The 17119-nt window shown below is 41.4% G+C and overlaps 1 protein-coding gene across 1 annotated transcript in view; it reads right to left on the bottom strand.

Annotated features, from left to right (window-relative positions):
* Positions 1-16506, bottom strand: part of TMX4 (thioredoxin related transmembrane protein 4) — a 60263-nt gene extending 43757 nt beyond the window's left edge. Inside the window, exon 1 of the mRNA XM_086335159.1 lies at positions 16208-16506. Coding sequence (XP_086191285.1) covers positions 16208-16386 — 179 coding nt within the window. The 5' untranslated portion in view covers positions 16387-16506. The remainder of the gene's footprint in view (positions 1-16207) is intronic.
* Between the last annotated feature and the right edge of the window lie 613 nt (positions 16507-17119).

The raw sequence follows: 17119 nt of genomic DNA, 5'->3' as shown, positions 1-17119 counted from the left end.
AAGACTAGAATAGCCAAGTCCAAGATCATTCTAAAAAGTCACTAATCATGCTATTACAGCTCACTGTCCAAACCCTCATGTTTAGGCGACAGGGACCAGAGAACATAGTCCAAGGAACAATCTGCTGACATGACATCTTTGAACGTGGATTTTTCTATAGGCACTTTTATCCCTACATTTCCAAGGCAAAATACATCCTGGTATATAGTAAGTGCTCAATAAATGTTTACAGAATAAGAAAATGAGCCAAATTTAAAGAAAGTTATATTCTTCACCTGAGAAACTTTGTTATTTTCTAAATATCCAAATGGCAGACTAGATTGGGGTAAACAATTGGTAAACTCTAGGGTAAAAAGGAGCATTTTATTATTAAGTCCATTTCAAGAGGGATTTCAATATACTGGATAAGAATTCTGCTGAAGGAATCAGAAAGACCAACTACAAATTAAGCATGTGACTTTGAGCAAGTTAATAATCCCTCCCTGCCTCAGCTTTCTCAAATGTTAAATGAGATAGTAACAGCAGCTACCTTAGAAGGTTATTGAGAGATTAGATGATGCATATAAAGCAGACACATATGAAGAAAATCATTAGAGTAAATGACATCTGTAATAAGTGGTTTGGTTTCAGAGACATTTTTATGGTGCATTAGCAAGCTCATCTGAACCTTACAATAGAAGAAGAAAGAGAAAAACAATAGAATGGGAAAGACTACAGATCTCTTCAAGAAAATTAGAGACACCAACAGAACATTTCATGTAAAACTGGGCACAATAAAGGACAGAATGGTATGGACCTAACAGAAAGAGAAGATATTAAGAAGAGGTGGCAAGAATACACAGAAGAACTGTACAAAAAAGATCTTCATGACACAGATAACCATGATGTTGTGATCACTCACCTAGAGCCAAACATCCTAGAATGTGAAGTCAACTGGGACTTAGGAAGCATCACTACGAACAAAGTTAGTGGAGGTGATGGAATTCCAGTTGAGCTATTTCAAATCCTGAAAGATGATGCTGTGAAAGTGCTGCACTCAATATGCCAGCAAATTTGGAAAACTCAGCAGTGGCCACAGGACTGGAAAAGGTCAGTTTTCATTCCAGTCCCGAAGAAAGGCAGTGCCAAAGAATGCTCAAATTACCACACAATTGCACTCATCTCACATGCTAGTAAAGTAATGCTCAAAATTCTCCAAGCCAGGCTTCACAGTACGTGAACTGTGAACTTCCAGATGTTCACACTGGATTTAGAAAATGCGAGGGACCAGAGATTAAATTGCCAACATCCGCTGGATCATCGAAAAAGCAAGAGAATTCCAGAAAAACATCTACTTCTCTTTTATTGATTACACAAAAGCCTTTGACTGTGTAGATCACAACAAACTATAGAAAATTCTGAAAGAGATGGGAATACCAGACCACCTTACCTGCCTCCTTAGAAATCTGTATGGAGGTCAAGAAGTAACAGTTAGAACCAGACATGGAACAACAGACTGATTCCAAATTGGGAAAGGAGTACGTTAAGGCTGTATATTGTCACCCTGCTTGTTTAACTGATATGCACAGTGCATCATGCGAACTGCCAGGCTGGATGAAACACAAGCTGGAATCAAGATTGCCAGGAGAAATATTAATAATCTCAGATACACAAATGATACCACCCTTATGACAGAAAGCAAAGAACTAAAGAGCCTCTTGATAAAAGTGAAAGAGATGAAGGAAAAAGCTGGCTGAAAACCCAACATTCAAAAAGATCATGTCATCTGGTCTCATCACTTCATGGCAAGTGGATAGGGAAACAATGGAAACAGAGACAGATTTATTTTGGGGGGCTCCAAAATCACAGTAGATGGTGGCTGCAGCCATGAAATTAAAAGATGCTTACTCCATGGAAGAAAAGCTATGACCACCCTAGACAGCATATTAAAAATCAGAGACATTACTTTGCCAACAAAGGTCTATCTAGTCAAAGCTATGGTTTTTCCAGTAGTCATGTAGGGATGTGAGAGTTGGACTATAAAGGTGGCTGAGGGCTGAAGAATTGATGCTTTTGAACTGTGGTATTGGAGAAGACTCTTGAGAGTCCCTTGGACTGCAAGGAGATCCAACCAGTCCATCCTAAAGGAAATCAGTCCTGGGTGTTCATTGGAGGGACTGATGTTGAAACTGAAACTCCAGTACTTTGGCCACCTGATGTGATGACCTGACTCACTGGAAAAGACCTGATCCTGGTAAGTTTGAAGGCAGGAGGAGAAGGGGATGACAGAGGATAAAATGGTTAGATGGCATCACCGACTTGATGCACATGAGTTTGAGCAAGCTCCGGGAGTTGTTGATGGGCTCGGAAGCCTGGCATGTTGCAGTCCATGAGGTTGCAAAGAGTCAGACATGACTGAATGACTGAACTCACCGAACCTTACAACTTCACTGCTGTAAGGCCACAAGACAGGTTCAGGGAGACTTGCTGAAGGTCACTAAGACCACACAGAGCAAGAACCCAGATGGAGGTATTCCTGTGATAAAAGTGTTCAAGGAAAATAAGATCCAACAGAGAGACAGACATACAGACAGCAGGAATAAGACATACCTGGTGGCTCAGACAGTAAAGAATCTGCCTGCAATGCAGGCAACCCAGGTTTGATCCCTGGGTTGGGAAGATCCCTTGGAGAAGGGAATGACTACCCAGTCCACTACTCTTGCTTGAGAAACTCCATTACAGAGGAGTCTGGCTGGCTACAGTGCATATGGTCACAGAGTTGGACATGACTGAGCAACTAAGCATATGCACTTATATATATATATACATTATATATATATATGAAATTCTGAAGTACAATTTAATGAACTCTAGATATTTTTTGCTTTGTTTCCCTAGACCTCTTTTTGCATACAACTCATGGACACCTTTGCTATATCAGTAATCATTAAATGATACAAATTTCATCATCTAATGAAATCCTAGTACCTAATCTCCAGATAAATTATTATATAAATCAGGATTTGGGTGAAACTGACCCTCAAAAATACAAATATCATTGAGATAATTTTAGATACTCCATTTTCTTTGTAGCTGCTACCCAGTGGTTTGTGACACTTTAATGTTATTATTTCTTAGATTTAATCAGTTTATTGTGTTGGAATGTACCAAGGTTATCCATTAACCAAGTGTGTTCTTTGCTAATGGAGAGAAACCATCCCTGAGTCTTAGATGAGGGAACTGGTCTATTGTTGTTGCAACTTTTAAAGTTACTAATATTGTTTTGTATCTAAATGATCCCATTTAGAGTCTGTTGTTCATTGTTCAGTTGCTAAGTCTTGTCCATCTCTTTGCCACCCCAAGGACCACAGTGCAGTCTACAGTACACCAAGCTTCCTTCAAACCATTTCATCCTCTGTCGTCCCCTTCCCCTCATGCCCTCAGTCTTCCCCAGTATTAGGGTCTTTTCCAGTGAATCAGGTCTTCACATCAGGTGGCCAAAGTATTGGAGCTTCAGCTTCAGCGTCAGTCCTTTCAATGAATACTCAGGACTGATTTCCTTTAGAATTGACTGTTTTCATGTGCTTGCAGTCGAAGGGACTCTCAAGAGTCTCCTCTAGTGCAGTTTGAAAGCACCAATTCTTTGGTGCTCGGCCTTCTTGATGGTCCAACTCTCAAATTCATACATGACTACTGGAAAAACCACAGCTTTGATTATACAAACCTTTGTTGGAAAGTGATGTCTCTGCTTTTTAAGATGCTGTCTAGGTTTGTCATAGCCAAGAGTCTTTTAATTTCATGGCTGCAGTCACCATCTTTAGTGATTTTAGAGCCCAAGAAAATAAAATCTGTCATTGTTTCCTCTTTTCCCTCTTCAATTTGCCATGGAGTGATGGGGTCCAATGCTATCATCTTAGCTTTCTGAATGCTGAGTTTAGAATCTACTACAAGATTCTATAAGATTTTATTTTCTTGGGCTCTAAAATCACTGCAGATGGTGACTGCAGCCATGAAATTAAAAGGCTTGCTCCTTGGAAGAAAAGCTACGACCAACCTAAACAGCATATTAAAAAGCAGAGACTTTACTTTGCCAACAAAGATGCATCTAGTCAAAGCTATGGTTTTTCCAGTGGTCATGTATGAATGTGAGAGTTGGACCATAAAGAAAGCTGAGGGCCGAAGAATTGATGCTTTTGAACTGTGGTGTTGGAGAAGACTCTTGAGAGTCCCTTGGACTGGAAGGAGATCCAACCAGTCAATCCTAAAAGAAATCAGTCCTGAATATTCATTGGAAGGACTGATGCTGAAGGTAAAACTCCATTACTTTGGCCACCTGATGTGAAGAGCTGACTCATTTGAAAAGACCCTGATGCTGGGAAAGATTGAAAGCGGGAGGAGAAGGGGATGACAGAGGATGAGATGGTTTGATGGCATCACCAACTCCATGGACTTGAGTTTGAGCAAGCTCTGGGAGTTGGTGATGGACAGGGAAGTCTGGCATGCTGCAGTCCATGAAGTCGCAAAGAGTCGGACACGACTAAGTGACTAAACTGAAGTATAAGTAAAATACCTCCAGGGCCCAAAAGAATAAAAAGAAGGAAAAGCACCATGATCCTAATGATGTTTCTCTTTTCTCTCCCTCTCCCTCTTCTCCCCTACCCTCTTCTGTGTCTCTTCCTCGTTCCCACCCTCCCTTCCTCTCCCTCATTATGCATAGATAAATGTAATTTGTTTTAAGTACATATACACGAATAAGACTAATTACAATGGACTGAACACATTTATATTAAAAAACAGGTCATAGTGGCAGTCTTCTAAGAACTATAATAGAGTTGACCTGCTCTAATTTTGTCTTTTACATATAAATTAATCCTTTAAAATTCTCCAAGAGGAATTAGTACTTTTATAGTCATGGAAACTGGAAAAGAGCATTTTTAAACTTTTTGAAGGTGACAGTGGCATGTAAAATTAGTATGCTTCATAAAGACATTTGAAGTATTATATATTCCAGAAAGCAAAATATTGCTAAATCCATGAATTTAGGTGTCAGTCTAGTGTTTTTAACCATTACTGGGAAACAGAATTCAACAGCGAGCTTTTGTTCTCTATACTGGTATTCACGTACAAATCACACGTGTACATCTGCTACATGTAAGGTGGTTGAAGGCCCCTGAGTCTCTGACTGCATAAACTCACTGAATTTTGTATGAGATTTCATTAAGCATACTAAACGTTTCAAGAGAAAGAATTAAATATATTTTCTAGAAATAAAATTTCATGAAAAATAATTTTTATTCCCCAATAATGGTCAATTTTTCTTTTGTCTTGACTTAAACTTTACCAGTGTTTCCCAGTACATTCTCGTTTCTTATCCTTGTAGACATGAGATGAACCATGACTACTACTACTACTAAGTCGCTTCAGTCGTGTCCAACTCTGTGCGACCCCATAGATGGCAGCCCACCAGGCTCCCCTGTCCCTGGGATTCTCCAGGCAAGAACACTGGAGTGGGTTGCCATTTCCTTCTCCAATGCAGGCAAGTGAAAAGTGAAAGTGAAGTCGCTTAGTCGTGTCCGACCCTCAGTGACCCCGTGGACTGCAGCCTTCCATGCTCCTCCATCCATGGGATTTTCCAGGCAAGAGTACTGGAGTGGGGTGCCATTGCCTTCTCCGTGAACCATGACAGATACAGTTAATTTTCACTTTGAACTTACTTTGACCAACATACTCAGAAGAATCTGTAACATTGAAGACAACATCCATATACTAGGTTCATCTTTCTATATAAAACCAAATCACAATGTCAACAAATACTGCCTTAACTATAAGTGCTATTCTTCTTTCTGGAAAATCTGGATAAACTCTTATTAGCCAAGAGTTGAAAGTATTATGCTCAATTCTCTTTCTTAGAAGATCATTTCTAAGACATGCTATCATAAAATGTAGAGAAAAAATAAAAATTGACAGCTCTGTGAAAACCATGACACCTGCTAGAGAAATTTAATAATTTCACTAGAATTAATACTCCACAAAGGCAGCAACTGGTGCCTTGCTTGTAACCTAAAACAGAGCCTGGCGCATTCCAGGTCACAACAAATATGTATTATATCAATGAACAAAGGGGAGATGACAGTGAATATCTTCGGGTACCAAGGATACCAGGAAACCACTGTTCCTTCAGTGATACACTAGATCTTGATTAAAGATTAAAATATATTATTTGTTCATTCACTGAGTCAAAAGTATTTACTGAACACCTAGAATTTGACAGTTATTATGATTTTGTAGATAAACAGGAAAAAGAAAAACTCTGTTCCTCTACTTAAAAGCTTATCGTCTACAGGAAGAATAAGAAAAAAATCAAGTACAAAAATATATAAATTAATTTATGAATTGTGAAATAAGGCCACGATAGATACAAACAAAAAACTGTGGAAAATTCTGAAAGAGATGGGAATACCAGACCACCTGATCTGCCTCTTGAGAAATTTGTATGCAGGTCAGAAAGCAACAGTTAGAACTGGGCATGGAACAACAGACTGGTTCCTAAGAGGAAAAGGAGTACGTCAAGGCTGTATATTGTCACCTTGCTTATTTAACTTTTATGCAGAGTACATCACAAGAAACGCTGGACTGGAAGAAACACAAGCTGGAATCAAGATTGCCAGGAGAAATATCAATAACCTCAGATATGCAGATGACACCACCCTTACGGCAGAAAGTGAAGAGGAACTCAAAAGCCTCTTGATGAAGGTGAAAGTGGAGAGTGAAAGAGTTGGCTTAAAGCTCAACATTCAGAAAACAAAGATCGTGGCATCCGGTCCCATCACTTCATGGGAAATAAATGGGGAAAGAGTGGAAACAGTGTCAGACTTTATTTTTCTGGGCTCCAAAATCACTGCAGATGGTGACTGCAGCCATGAAATTAAAAGACACTTACTCCTTGGAAGGAAAGTTATGACCAACCTAGACAGCATATTCAAAAGCAGAGACATTACTTTGCCAACAAAGGTTCGTCTAGTCAAGGCTATGGTTTTTCCTGTGGTCATGTATGGATGTGAGAGTTGGACTGTGAAGAAAGCTGAGTGCCGAAGAACTGATGCTTTTGAACTGTGGTGTTGGAGAATACTCCTGAGAGTCCCTTGGACTGCAAGGAGATCCAACCAGTCCATTCTAAAAGAGATCAGCCCTGGGATTTCTTTGGAAGGAATGATGCTAAAGCTGAAACTCCAGTACTTTGGCCACCTCATGCGAAGAGTTGACTCATTGGAAAAGACTCTGATGCTGGGAAGGATTGGGGGCAAGAGGAGAAGGGGATGACAGAGGATGAGATGGCTGGATGGCATCACTGACTCAATGGACATGAGTCTGAGTGAACTCCGGGAGTTGGTGATGGACAGGGAGGCCTGGCGTGCTGCAATTCATGGGGTCGCAAAGAGTCGGACACGACTGAGCGACCAATCTGATCTGATCTGAGATACAAAAAAGGCACAGTGAGAAAGAAGTTTCCTATTGGTTGGGGTACAGGGAAGGCAGGCACCTGTCTGAATGGTGAGGTGTCAGAAATGAGCTCAAAGCAATGCTCTTCATTTGCAGAATTTAGAGAGATGGTAAATCCATAGGTGGGCCTCTGAATCCTTTAGGGAAAAGGCTTCCCCTTACATGCATCAGGTACTGAGAGCCTAAGCACAAGTCAGCCAGGCTCTGTGCCTTCCTCCAGGTTTCCCCATGGCATAGCTACTCTCCTCAGCTTGTACTGGGGACTGTAAAGCTCAGGCGAGCATTCTAGTCCTAGCCATACCCACCACTTATCAAAGATACAGCTTACAGCTTTAACCTTCCCAGTTTTAACTCCTCGGTTAATGAGAATGAGAATAATGATACTGCACCAGATTGCTGTAATGCTCAAATTCTGAGACAGGGCATTCAGAACATGTGATGTGAGCAATGTAACTGTTTAATGTGATTGAAATGACAATGATGACAATGGAGATGATGTGGAAACAATCTGAAATCAAATACTGATACTTCTATGTTAGCCTATAAGCTCCTCTTTTGCATGTTTATCCATAACAGTACCCAGGGCAGTGGTTTCTAATCAGAAGCACTTAGAAGTGTGTATAGGGGATGGACTAAAACTTTGTTGATGTCACATGACTGCTAGGATGTCATGGGATACCAGGGGTACCAAAGGTTTTGCAGTGTGTGAGCCATCCTCACATATCAAACAGCTGTGTAAGCCAAAATGTCAATAGTATCTGGTGAGAATTGCTGAGGAACACTCAACAGAAAGGAAGCACCCATTAAATATTTGCTAAACAAGTACTTCCTATGCTACTTATCTCCTTCACACACAGTAGACTGCCAGTCTCCTGAAACTGAGAAGTGTAATTCATTCATCTTCATGTTCTCAAGTCCCTAACTTTGAATCTGACACATCACAGGCATCTAATGACTATCTTTTATACTTTCAATCAACAAATCATGACAATCAATGAAACTGCAAGAAATTATAACTATCTAACGACTATGGTTTTTCTGGTGGTCATGTATGGATGTGAGAGTTGGACTGTGAAGAAAGCCCAGTGCAGAATTGATGCTTTTGAACTGTGGTGTTGGAGAAGGCTCTTGAGAGTCCCTTGGACTGCAAGGAGATCCAAACAGTCCATTCTGAAGGAGACCAGCCCTGGGTGTTCTTTGGAAGGAATGATGCTAAAGCTGAAACTCCAGTACTTTGGCCACCTCATGTGAAGAGTTGACTCATTGGAAAAGACTCTGATGCTGGGAGGAGTTGGGGGCAGGAGGAGAAGGATACGAAAGAAGATGAGATGGCTGGATGGCATCACTGACTCGATGGATGTGAGTTTGAGTGAACTCCAGAGATGGTGATGGACAGGGAGGCCTGGCGTGCTGCGATTCATGGGGTCACAAAGAGTCGGACACGACTGAGTGACTGAACTGAACTGAACTGAACTGAACATGGGTAAGTTAAGGCAACAATGCTCTGACTAAGTATAAGAAGGATACTAGAGAAACAACGGTAAATCCAAGAGATCCTAGGGAAATAAATCAGGGTTTCCTCCATCACCAGACTCACTAATTTCCATTCTGAAACATTATCATAAGTTAATTTAACACAAAGACTCATTTCTCCTCTGGATATCCGTTTAAGTATATGGGCCAAAACTAAGCTTTATGGATGTCTATTGATGTCTTTGGGGAAAAAAGCCACCAGAAGAGTATGGAAAATTGTATTATATTGCATACTTTCAAAAAAGAACAAAAGTAGTATTCTCAAGAACTTATTTGATGGGGGCAAGCAAGTGTGTAAAATAGTAAAAGCTTCCAAGAGAACGCACTGGTCATAGCAAACACCTTCTTCCAACAACACAAGAGAAGGCTCTACACATGGACATCACCAGATGGTCAACACCGAAATCAGATTGATTATATTCTTTGCAGTCAAAGATGGAGAAGCTCTATAGAGTCAGCAAAAACAAGACCAGGAGCTGACTATAGCTCAGATCATGAACTCCTTATTGCCAAATTCAGAATTAAATTGAAGAAAATGGGGGAAATCACTAGATCATTCCAGTATGACCTAAATCAAATCCCTTATGATTATACAGTGGAAGTGAGAAATAGATTGAAAGGACTAGATCTGATTCACAGAGTGCCTGATGAACTATGGACAGAGGTTCATGACATTTTACAGGAGACAGGGATCAAGACCATGTCCATGGAAAAGAAATGCGAAAAAGCAAATGGCTGTCTGAGGAGGCCTTACAAATAGCTGTGAAAAGAAGAGAAGTAAAAAGCAAAGGAGAAAAGGAAAGATACAACCATCTGAATGCAGAGTTCCAAAGAATAGCAAGGAGAGATAAGAAAGCCTTCCTCAGTGATCAATGCAAAGAAATAGAGGAAAACAACAGAGTGGGAAAGACTAGAGATCTCTTCAAGAAAATTAGAGATACCAAGGGAAAATTTCATGCAAAAATGGGCTCGATAAAGAACAGAAATGGTATGGACCTAACAGAAACAGAAGATACTAAGAAGAGGTGCCAAGAATACACAGAAGAACTATACCAAAAAAAAAAAAAAAAAATCTTCACAACCCAGATAATCATGATGGTTGTGATCACTCACCTAGAGCCAGACATCCTTGAATGTGAAGTCAAGTGGGCCTCAGAAAGCATCACTACGAACAAAGCTAGTGGAGGTGATGGAATTCCAGTTGAGCTATTTCAAATCCTGAAAGATGATGCTGTGAAAGTGCTGCACTCAATATGCCAGCAAATTTGGAAAACTCAGCAGTGGCCACAGGACTGGAAAAGGTCAGTTTTCATTCCAATCCCGAAGAAAGGCAGTGCCAAAGAATGCTCAAACCACCACACAATTGCACTCATCTCACATGCTAGTAAAGTAATGCTCAAAATTCTCCAAGCCAGGCTTCAGCAATACGTGAACCATGAACTTCCAGACGTTCAAGCTGGATTTAGAAAAGGCAGAGGAACCACAGATCAAATTGCCAACATCTGCTGGATCATTGAAAAAGCAAGAGAGTTCCAGAAAAACATTTATCTCTGCTTTACTGACTATGCCAAAGCCTTTGACTGTGTGGATCACAATAAACTGTGGAAAATTCTGAAACAGATGGGAATACCAGACCATCTGACCTGCCTTGAGAAACCTATATGCAGGTCAGGAATCAACAGTTTGAACTGGCATGGAACAACAGACTGGTTCCAAATAGGAAAAGGAGTACGTCAAGGCTGTATATTGTCACCTTGCTTATTTAACTTATAGACAGAAATGCTGGGCTGGAAGAAGCACAAGCTGGAATCAAGATTGCCAGGAGAAATATCAATCACCTCAGATATGCAGATGACACCACCCTTATGGTGAAAAGTGAAGAGGAACTAAAAAGCCTCTTAATGAAATTGAAAGAGCAGAGTGAAAGAGTTGGCTTAAAGCTCAACATTCAGAAAACGAAGATCATGGCATCTGGTCCCATCCCTTCATGTCAAATAGATGGGGAAACAGTGGAAACAGTGTCAGACTTTATTTTTGGGGGCTCCAAAATCACTGCAGATGGTGAATGCAGCCATGAAATTAAAAGATGCTTACTCCTTGGAAGGAAAGTTATGACCAACCTAGATAGCATATTCAAAAGCAGAGACATTACTTGGCCAACAAAGGTCCATCTAGTCAAAGCTATGGTTTTTTCAGTGGTCATGTATGGATGTGAGAGTTGGACTGTGAAGAAAGCTGAGGGCCGAAGAATTGATGCTTTTGAACTGTGGTGTTGGAGAAGACTCTTGAGAGTCCCTTGGACTGCAAGGAGATCCAACCAGTCCATCCTAAAGGAGATCAGTCCTGGGTGTTCATTGGAAGGACTGATGCTGAAGCTGAAACTCCAGTCCTTTGGCCACCTCATGCAAAGAGTTGACTCATTGGAAAAGACTCTGATGCTGGGAGGGATTGGGGGCAGGAGGAGAAGGGGACGACAGAGGATGAGATGGCTGGATGGCATCACTGGCTCGATGGACATGAGTTTGAGTGAACTCCAGGAGTTGGTGATGGACAGAGAGGCCTGGGGTGCTGTAATTCATGGGGTCGCAAAGAGTCGGACATGACTGAGCAACTGAAATGAACCGAACAAGGCAATTGAATGAATAATATTATGAAACAATGAGAATAGAGAAAATAAAACATCAGAAGAGCATTTAAAGGTTAGATAATCTTCCCTAACCCAAGAAAGAACAAACTTTTCAAAAGAGGTTAAGAGAAACAAACAGCAAGCCAATCATAGAAACATGGCAGAAACAGGAGTAAAATGTATAAAAGAATATATGAAATTAAATACAAACAGAAAAACTGAATGTACAAAAAGTCCACAGCATTAAAGAAAATGTTAGTATACTGTATTGGTGTTTTTCTTTCTGGCTTACTTTACTTTGTATAATAGGCTCTAGTCATCCACCTCATTAGAACTGATTCAAATGTATTCTTTATAATGGCTGAGTGCAGATGGTGACTGCAGCCATGAAATTAAAAGATGCTTACTCCTTGGAAGGAAAGTTATGACCAACCTAGATAGCATATTCAAAAGCAGAGACATTACCTTGCCAACAAAGGTTCTTCTAGTCAAGGCTATGGTTTTTCCTGTGGTCATGTATGGATGTGAGAGTTGGACTGTGAAGAAGGCTGAGTGCCGAAGAACTGATGCTTTTGAACTGTGGTGTTGGAGAAGACTCTTGAGAGTCCCTTGGACTGCAAGGAGATCCAACCAGTCCATTCTGAAGGAGATCAGCCCTGGGATTTCTTTGGAAGGAATGATGCTAAAGCTGAAACTCCAGTACTTTGGCCACCTCATGCGAAGAGTTGACTCATTGGAAAAGACTCTGATGCTGGGAGGGATTTGGGGCAGGAGGAGAAGGGGACGACAGAGGATGAGATGGCTGGATGGCATCACTGACTCGATGGACATGAGTCTGAGTGAACTCTGGGAGTTGGTGATGGACAGGGAGGCCTGGCGTGCTGTGATTCATGGGGTCTCAAAAAGTCAGACACGACTGAGCGACTGATCTGATCTGATCTGAATACTCCATTGTGTATATGTACCAGAGCTTTCTTATCCATTCGTCTGCTGATGGACATCTATTGCTTCCATGTCCTGGCTATTATAAACAGTGCTGCGATGAACATTGGGTCTCTTTTAATTCTGGTTTCCTCAGTGTGTATGTCCAGCAGTGGGATTGCTGGGTCGTATGGCAGTTCTATTTCCAGGTTTTTAAGGAATCTCCACACTGTTCTCCATAGTGGCTGTACGAGATTGCATTCTCACCAACAGTGTAAGAGGGTTCTCTTTTCTCCACACCCTCTCCAGCATTTATTGCTTGTAGACTTTTGGATTGCAGCCATTCTGACTGGCGTGAAATGGTACCTCATTGTGGTTCTGATTTGCATTTCTCTGATAATGAGTGATGTTGAGCATTTTTTCATGTGTTTGTTAGCCATCTGTAACACCAATACAGTATACTAACGCGTATATATGGAATTTAGAAAGATGGTAATGATAACCCTGTATGCGAGACAGCAAAAGAGACACAGATGTATAGAACAGTCTTTTGGACTCTGTGGGAGAGGGCAAGGGTGGGATGATTTGGGAGAATGGCTTTGAAACATGTATAATATCATATGTGAAACGAATCGCCAGACCAGGTTCCATGCATGATACAGGATGCTCTGGGCTGGTGCACTGGGATGACCCAGAGGGATGCTATGGGGAGGGTGGTGGGAGGGGGGGTTCAGGATGGGGAACACGTGTACACCCATGGTGGATTCATGTTGATGTATGACAAAACCAATACAATATTGTAAAGTAAATATATATATATATATATGTATATATATATATGTGTGTGTGTGTGTGTATATATATATATATGTATATATATTTGGGGGAGAATTTTTCAGGTTTTAAAAAAGGTTTCAGAACAGAAATGGTAAATACAACAAATATAGTTTTAGTTGATATTTTTCTTTAACAGAGAAGTGCTTTTTTAAAAATTGAAAATTCAACTGCAAGGATACAAAAAATTGAGTGAAAGACAAAGAAAACACAACAAATTAAATTTTACAATAGGGTTTTTTTTGGATCTTGGAGAAAACAGACACTGCTAAGTCCTTAAAAATAAATTATTGACACTGATCTAACCAAGAATTGTGTTATAGGAGCTTGGTACGAATTGGGACAGAAAAGAAAAAATTCCCAGAGGAGAGGTAGCATATAAACAAATGAACAAATGAAGAACTGTCATTCAAAATAATGTTAAAATTTTAATACTGGGTTGGGCCATTGTGAACAAAATTTTCACCAACCTAACATTATCAGAAAGCCTCCTAATTTTCTTCTTTAGAGATATTAAATATATCACCAGTGGATACTTAACAATCTCCATTTATTCTGACCAGTTCATCTAAACAAAGTGATAACTTATTGGATGCTTGAAAAAATTCCTAGAAATTTATAGTAGGTCTATAATAGTACTGAAGTTAAATTTTATTTTTTAAATGTTGAATTTTGGCAAAGGAGTATCACAAAGAGCCAAATTTTCTTCAAGATAAGCACACAGATTCTTGAATTTGGATATACATAATGGTTTAAATCCTCTTTCCTTTATAGCCTCACTTTGTATTGACCTATTCTGAAGTGAACTCGATGGAAAGAGAACTTCTAAAAAGACCTCAAGTGTCTATATAGCTTACAAGTGTCATCCTGAATCAGAGCCCAAACATTCTCCATGTCCAGCCCTCTCTGCTGCATCTTGACCTGCATACAGATTTCTCAGGCGGCAGGTAAGGTGGTCTGGTATTCCCATCTCTTTAAGAATTTTCCAAAGTTTGTTGTAATCCATATAGTCATAGGCTTTGGCACAATCAATAAAGAAGAAGTAGATATATTTCTGGAACTTTCTTGCTTTGATGAACCAACAGATGGCAATTTGATCTCTGGTTCCTCTGTCTTTTCTAAATCCAGCTTGAACATCTGGAAGTTCACGGTTCACGTACTGTTGAAGCCTGGCTTGGAGAATTTTGAGCATTACTTTGCTAGCATGTGAGATGAGTGCAACTGTGTGGTAGTTTGAGCATTCTTTGGCATTGTCTTTCTTTGGGATTAGAATGAAAACTGACCTTTTCCAGTCCAGTGGCCACTGCTTAGTTTTCCAAGTTTGCTGGCATATTGAGTGCAGCACTTTAACAACATCATCTTTTAGGATTTGAAATAGCTCTGCTGGAATTCCATCACCTCAACAAGCTTTGTTCGTAGTGATACTTGAGACCCTCTTGACTTCGCATTGCAGGATGTCTGGTTCTAAGTGAGTGATCACACCATCGTGGTTATCTGGGCCATGAACATCTCTTTTACATAGTTCTTCTGTGTATTTTTGCCACCTCTTTTTAATATTTTCTGCTTCTGTTAAGTCCATAGTGTTTCTGTCCTTTATTGTGCCCATTTGTGCCTGAAATGTTCCCTTGGTATCTCTAATTTTCTTGAAGAGATCTCTAGTCATTCCCTTCCTATTGTTTTCCTCTTTCTTTGCACTGATCACTGAGGAAGGCTTTCTTATCTCTCCTTGATATTCTTTGGAACTCTGCATTCAAAGGGGTGTATCTTTTCTTTTCTCCTTTGCCTTTCACTTCTCTTCTTTTTACAGCTATTTGTAAGGCCTCCTCAGACACCTATTTTGCATCTCTTTTTCTTGGGGATGGTCTTGATCAGTGCCTCCTGTATAATGTCACAAACCTCCATCCATAGTTCTTCAGGTGCTGTGGGCAAAAATCCCTAGAAGAACTGGAGTAGCCCTCATAGTCAACAAAAGAGTCCAAAATGCAGTACTTGGATGCAATTTCAAAAATGACAGAATGATCTGTTCATTTCCAAGGCAAACCATTCAATATCACAGTAACCCAAGTCTATGCCCTGACAAGTAATGCTGAAGAAGCTGAAGTTGAACAGTTCTATGACGACTTACAAGACCTTCTAGAACTAACACCCAAATAAGATGTCCTTTTCGTTATAGGGGACTGGAATACAAAAGTAGGAAGTCAAGAAATACATGGAGTAACAGGCAAATTTAGCCTTGGAGTACATTATGAAGCAGGGCAAAGTCTAACAGAGTTCTGCCAAGAAAACGCACTGGTCACAGCAAAAACCTTCTTCCAACAGCACAAGAGAAGATGCTACACATGGACATCACCAGATGGCCAATACAGAAATCAGATTGTTTATATTCTTTGCATCCAAAGATAGAGAAGCTCTATACAATCAGCAAAAACAACACTGGGAGCTGACTGTGGCTCAGATCATGAACTCCTCATTGCCAAATTCATACTTAAATTGAAGAAAGTAGGGAAAACCACTAGACAATTCAGGTAGGACCTAAATCCAATCCCTTAGGATTTCTGTTCCCCTTCATCCCCTGGGTAAACCGCTTACCCACCCCAGCCATAAAACACTTCCTCCCAAAGCAGCGGAGAAGCCAGGCAGGGTGACGCCCTACACCCAGGGCCCTCATGGGGCAGGCCAGACACGCCTGCGCAGCGGGGAGGTTGGGCTCAGCCAGGCCAGGCAAGTCCCTGTCTGCGTGGGTCTGGGCCCAGGTCGAGACCTTGGGCAGTGCTGGCTTGGAACCGTGCGGCGGGGGCGGGCAGGCACACTCACAATTTCAGCATCCACTCGCCCTCCATCACCAGCGTCCAGTTGGAAGCTGTCATGGGCCGCACCAGGCTCCGCTCCGGCGGCAGCGCGGCCTGCTCCAGGTCGGCCTCCGCCTCCGCCACCGCCACGACCCAGGCGGCCAGGAGCGCCGCGAACAGCGGGCCGCGGCGCCCGCCCGCCATACCGGGACGCAGAGCCGGGCTCTTCCCGGAGCTACGGAGAAGGGCGCGGCGGGCTCGCAGACCCGGCCTTCCCAGATGGTGCGCCGAGAGGCCCGCCCGGCCCGCAGACCTACCCGGCCCGCTGCGCCGGCGGCGGCCCGCCTCTTACAGGCCCGGGCCACCGAGACCACGCCCCCTTCCGCCTAGACTCGCCGTTGCGCGGGGCGTCGGTTGCCTTGGCAACGGCCGTCCTTTCTTCCGGACGGCAGTGTTGAAGATAAGCAGTGACCCAATGTTGCATAATCAGAGCCTCACTGGCTACCGCCAAGTAACGGGTTGGCGCATGTGGTTTCTTTCTAAAGAGAAAAGTGGCCAATAATTAAAATATGCATCCTCTATTCAATGATAGCAAAAATAGCAACAGTGGACTGCAAATAAACTGTTTTACTGTAATGAAAAAGAAGGGATGCGTTGGGCATCCCTTACTGAAAAGGAGAGGAAATTTTAAGTACTCTTTGCATGTGTATAACGAAGTAGCACTGCCTAATAGTAAATAATGAAACCAGACCGTGCAGTTTTAATTTTTACAAAAATGAATTTAATTTCACACAAAAAAATATTGTTTAAAGCATGGATGCTAACAGATAAAATGAATCAGTTTATAGGAATAGTGCCAGTTGCAATAAAATGGACCTCGAGCTCCTCTTGGCTACACATTTGTCAGATCCAAAATGAGAGTAACCTTAAATTATTT

Source organism: Bos grunniens, chromosome 13 (genome assembly GCF_055505025.1).
Source record: "Bos grunniens cultivar Pamir isolate PY7600 chromosome 13, Bosgru_T2T1.0, whole genome shotgun sequence".
Taxonomy (NCBI): Eukaryota; Metazoa; Chordata; class Mammalia; order Artiodactyla; family Bovidae; genus Bos; species Bos grunniens.
Note: the sequence above shows the minus strand (reverse complement) of the source record. Positions and strands in the feature narration are given on the sequence as shown.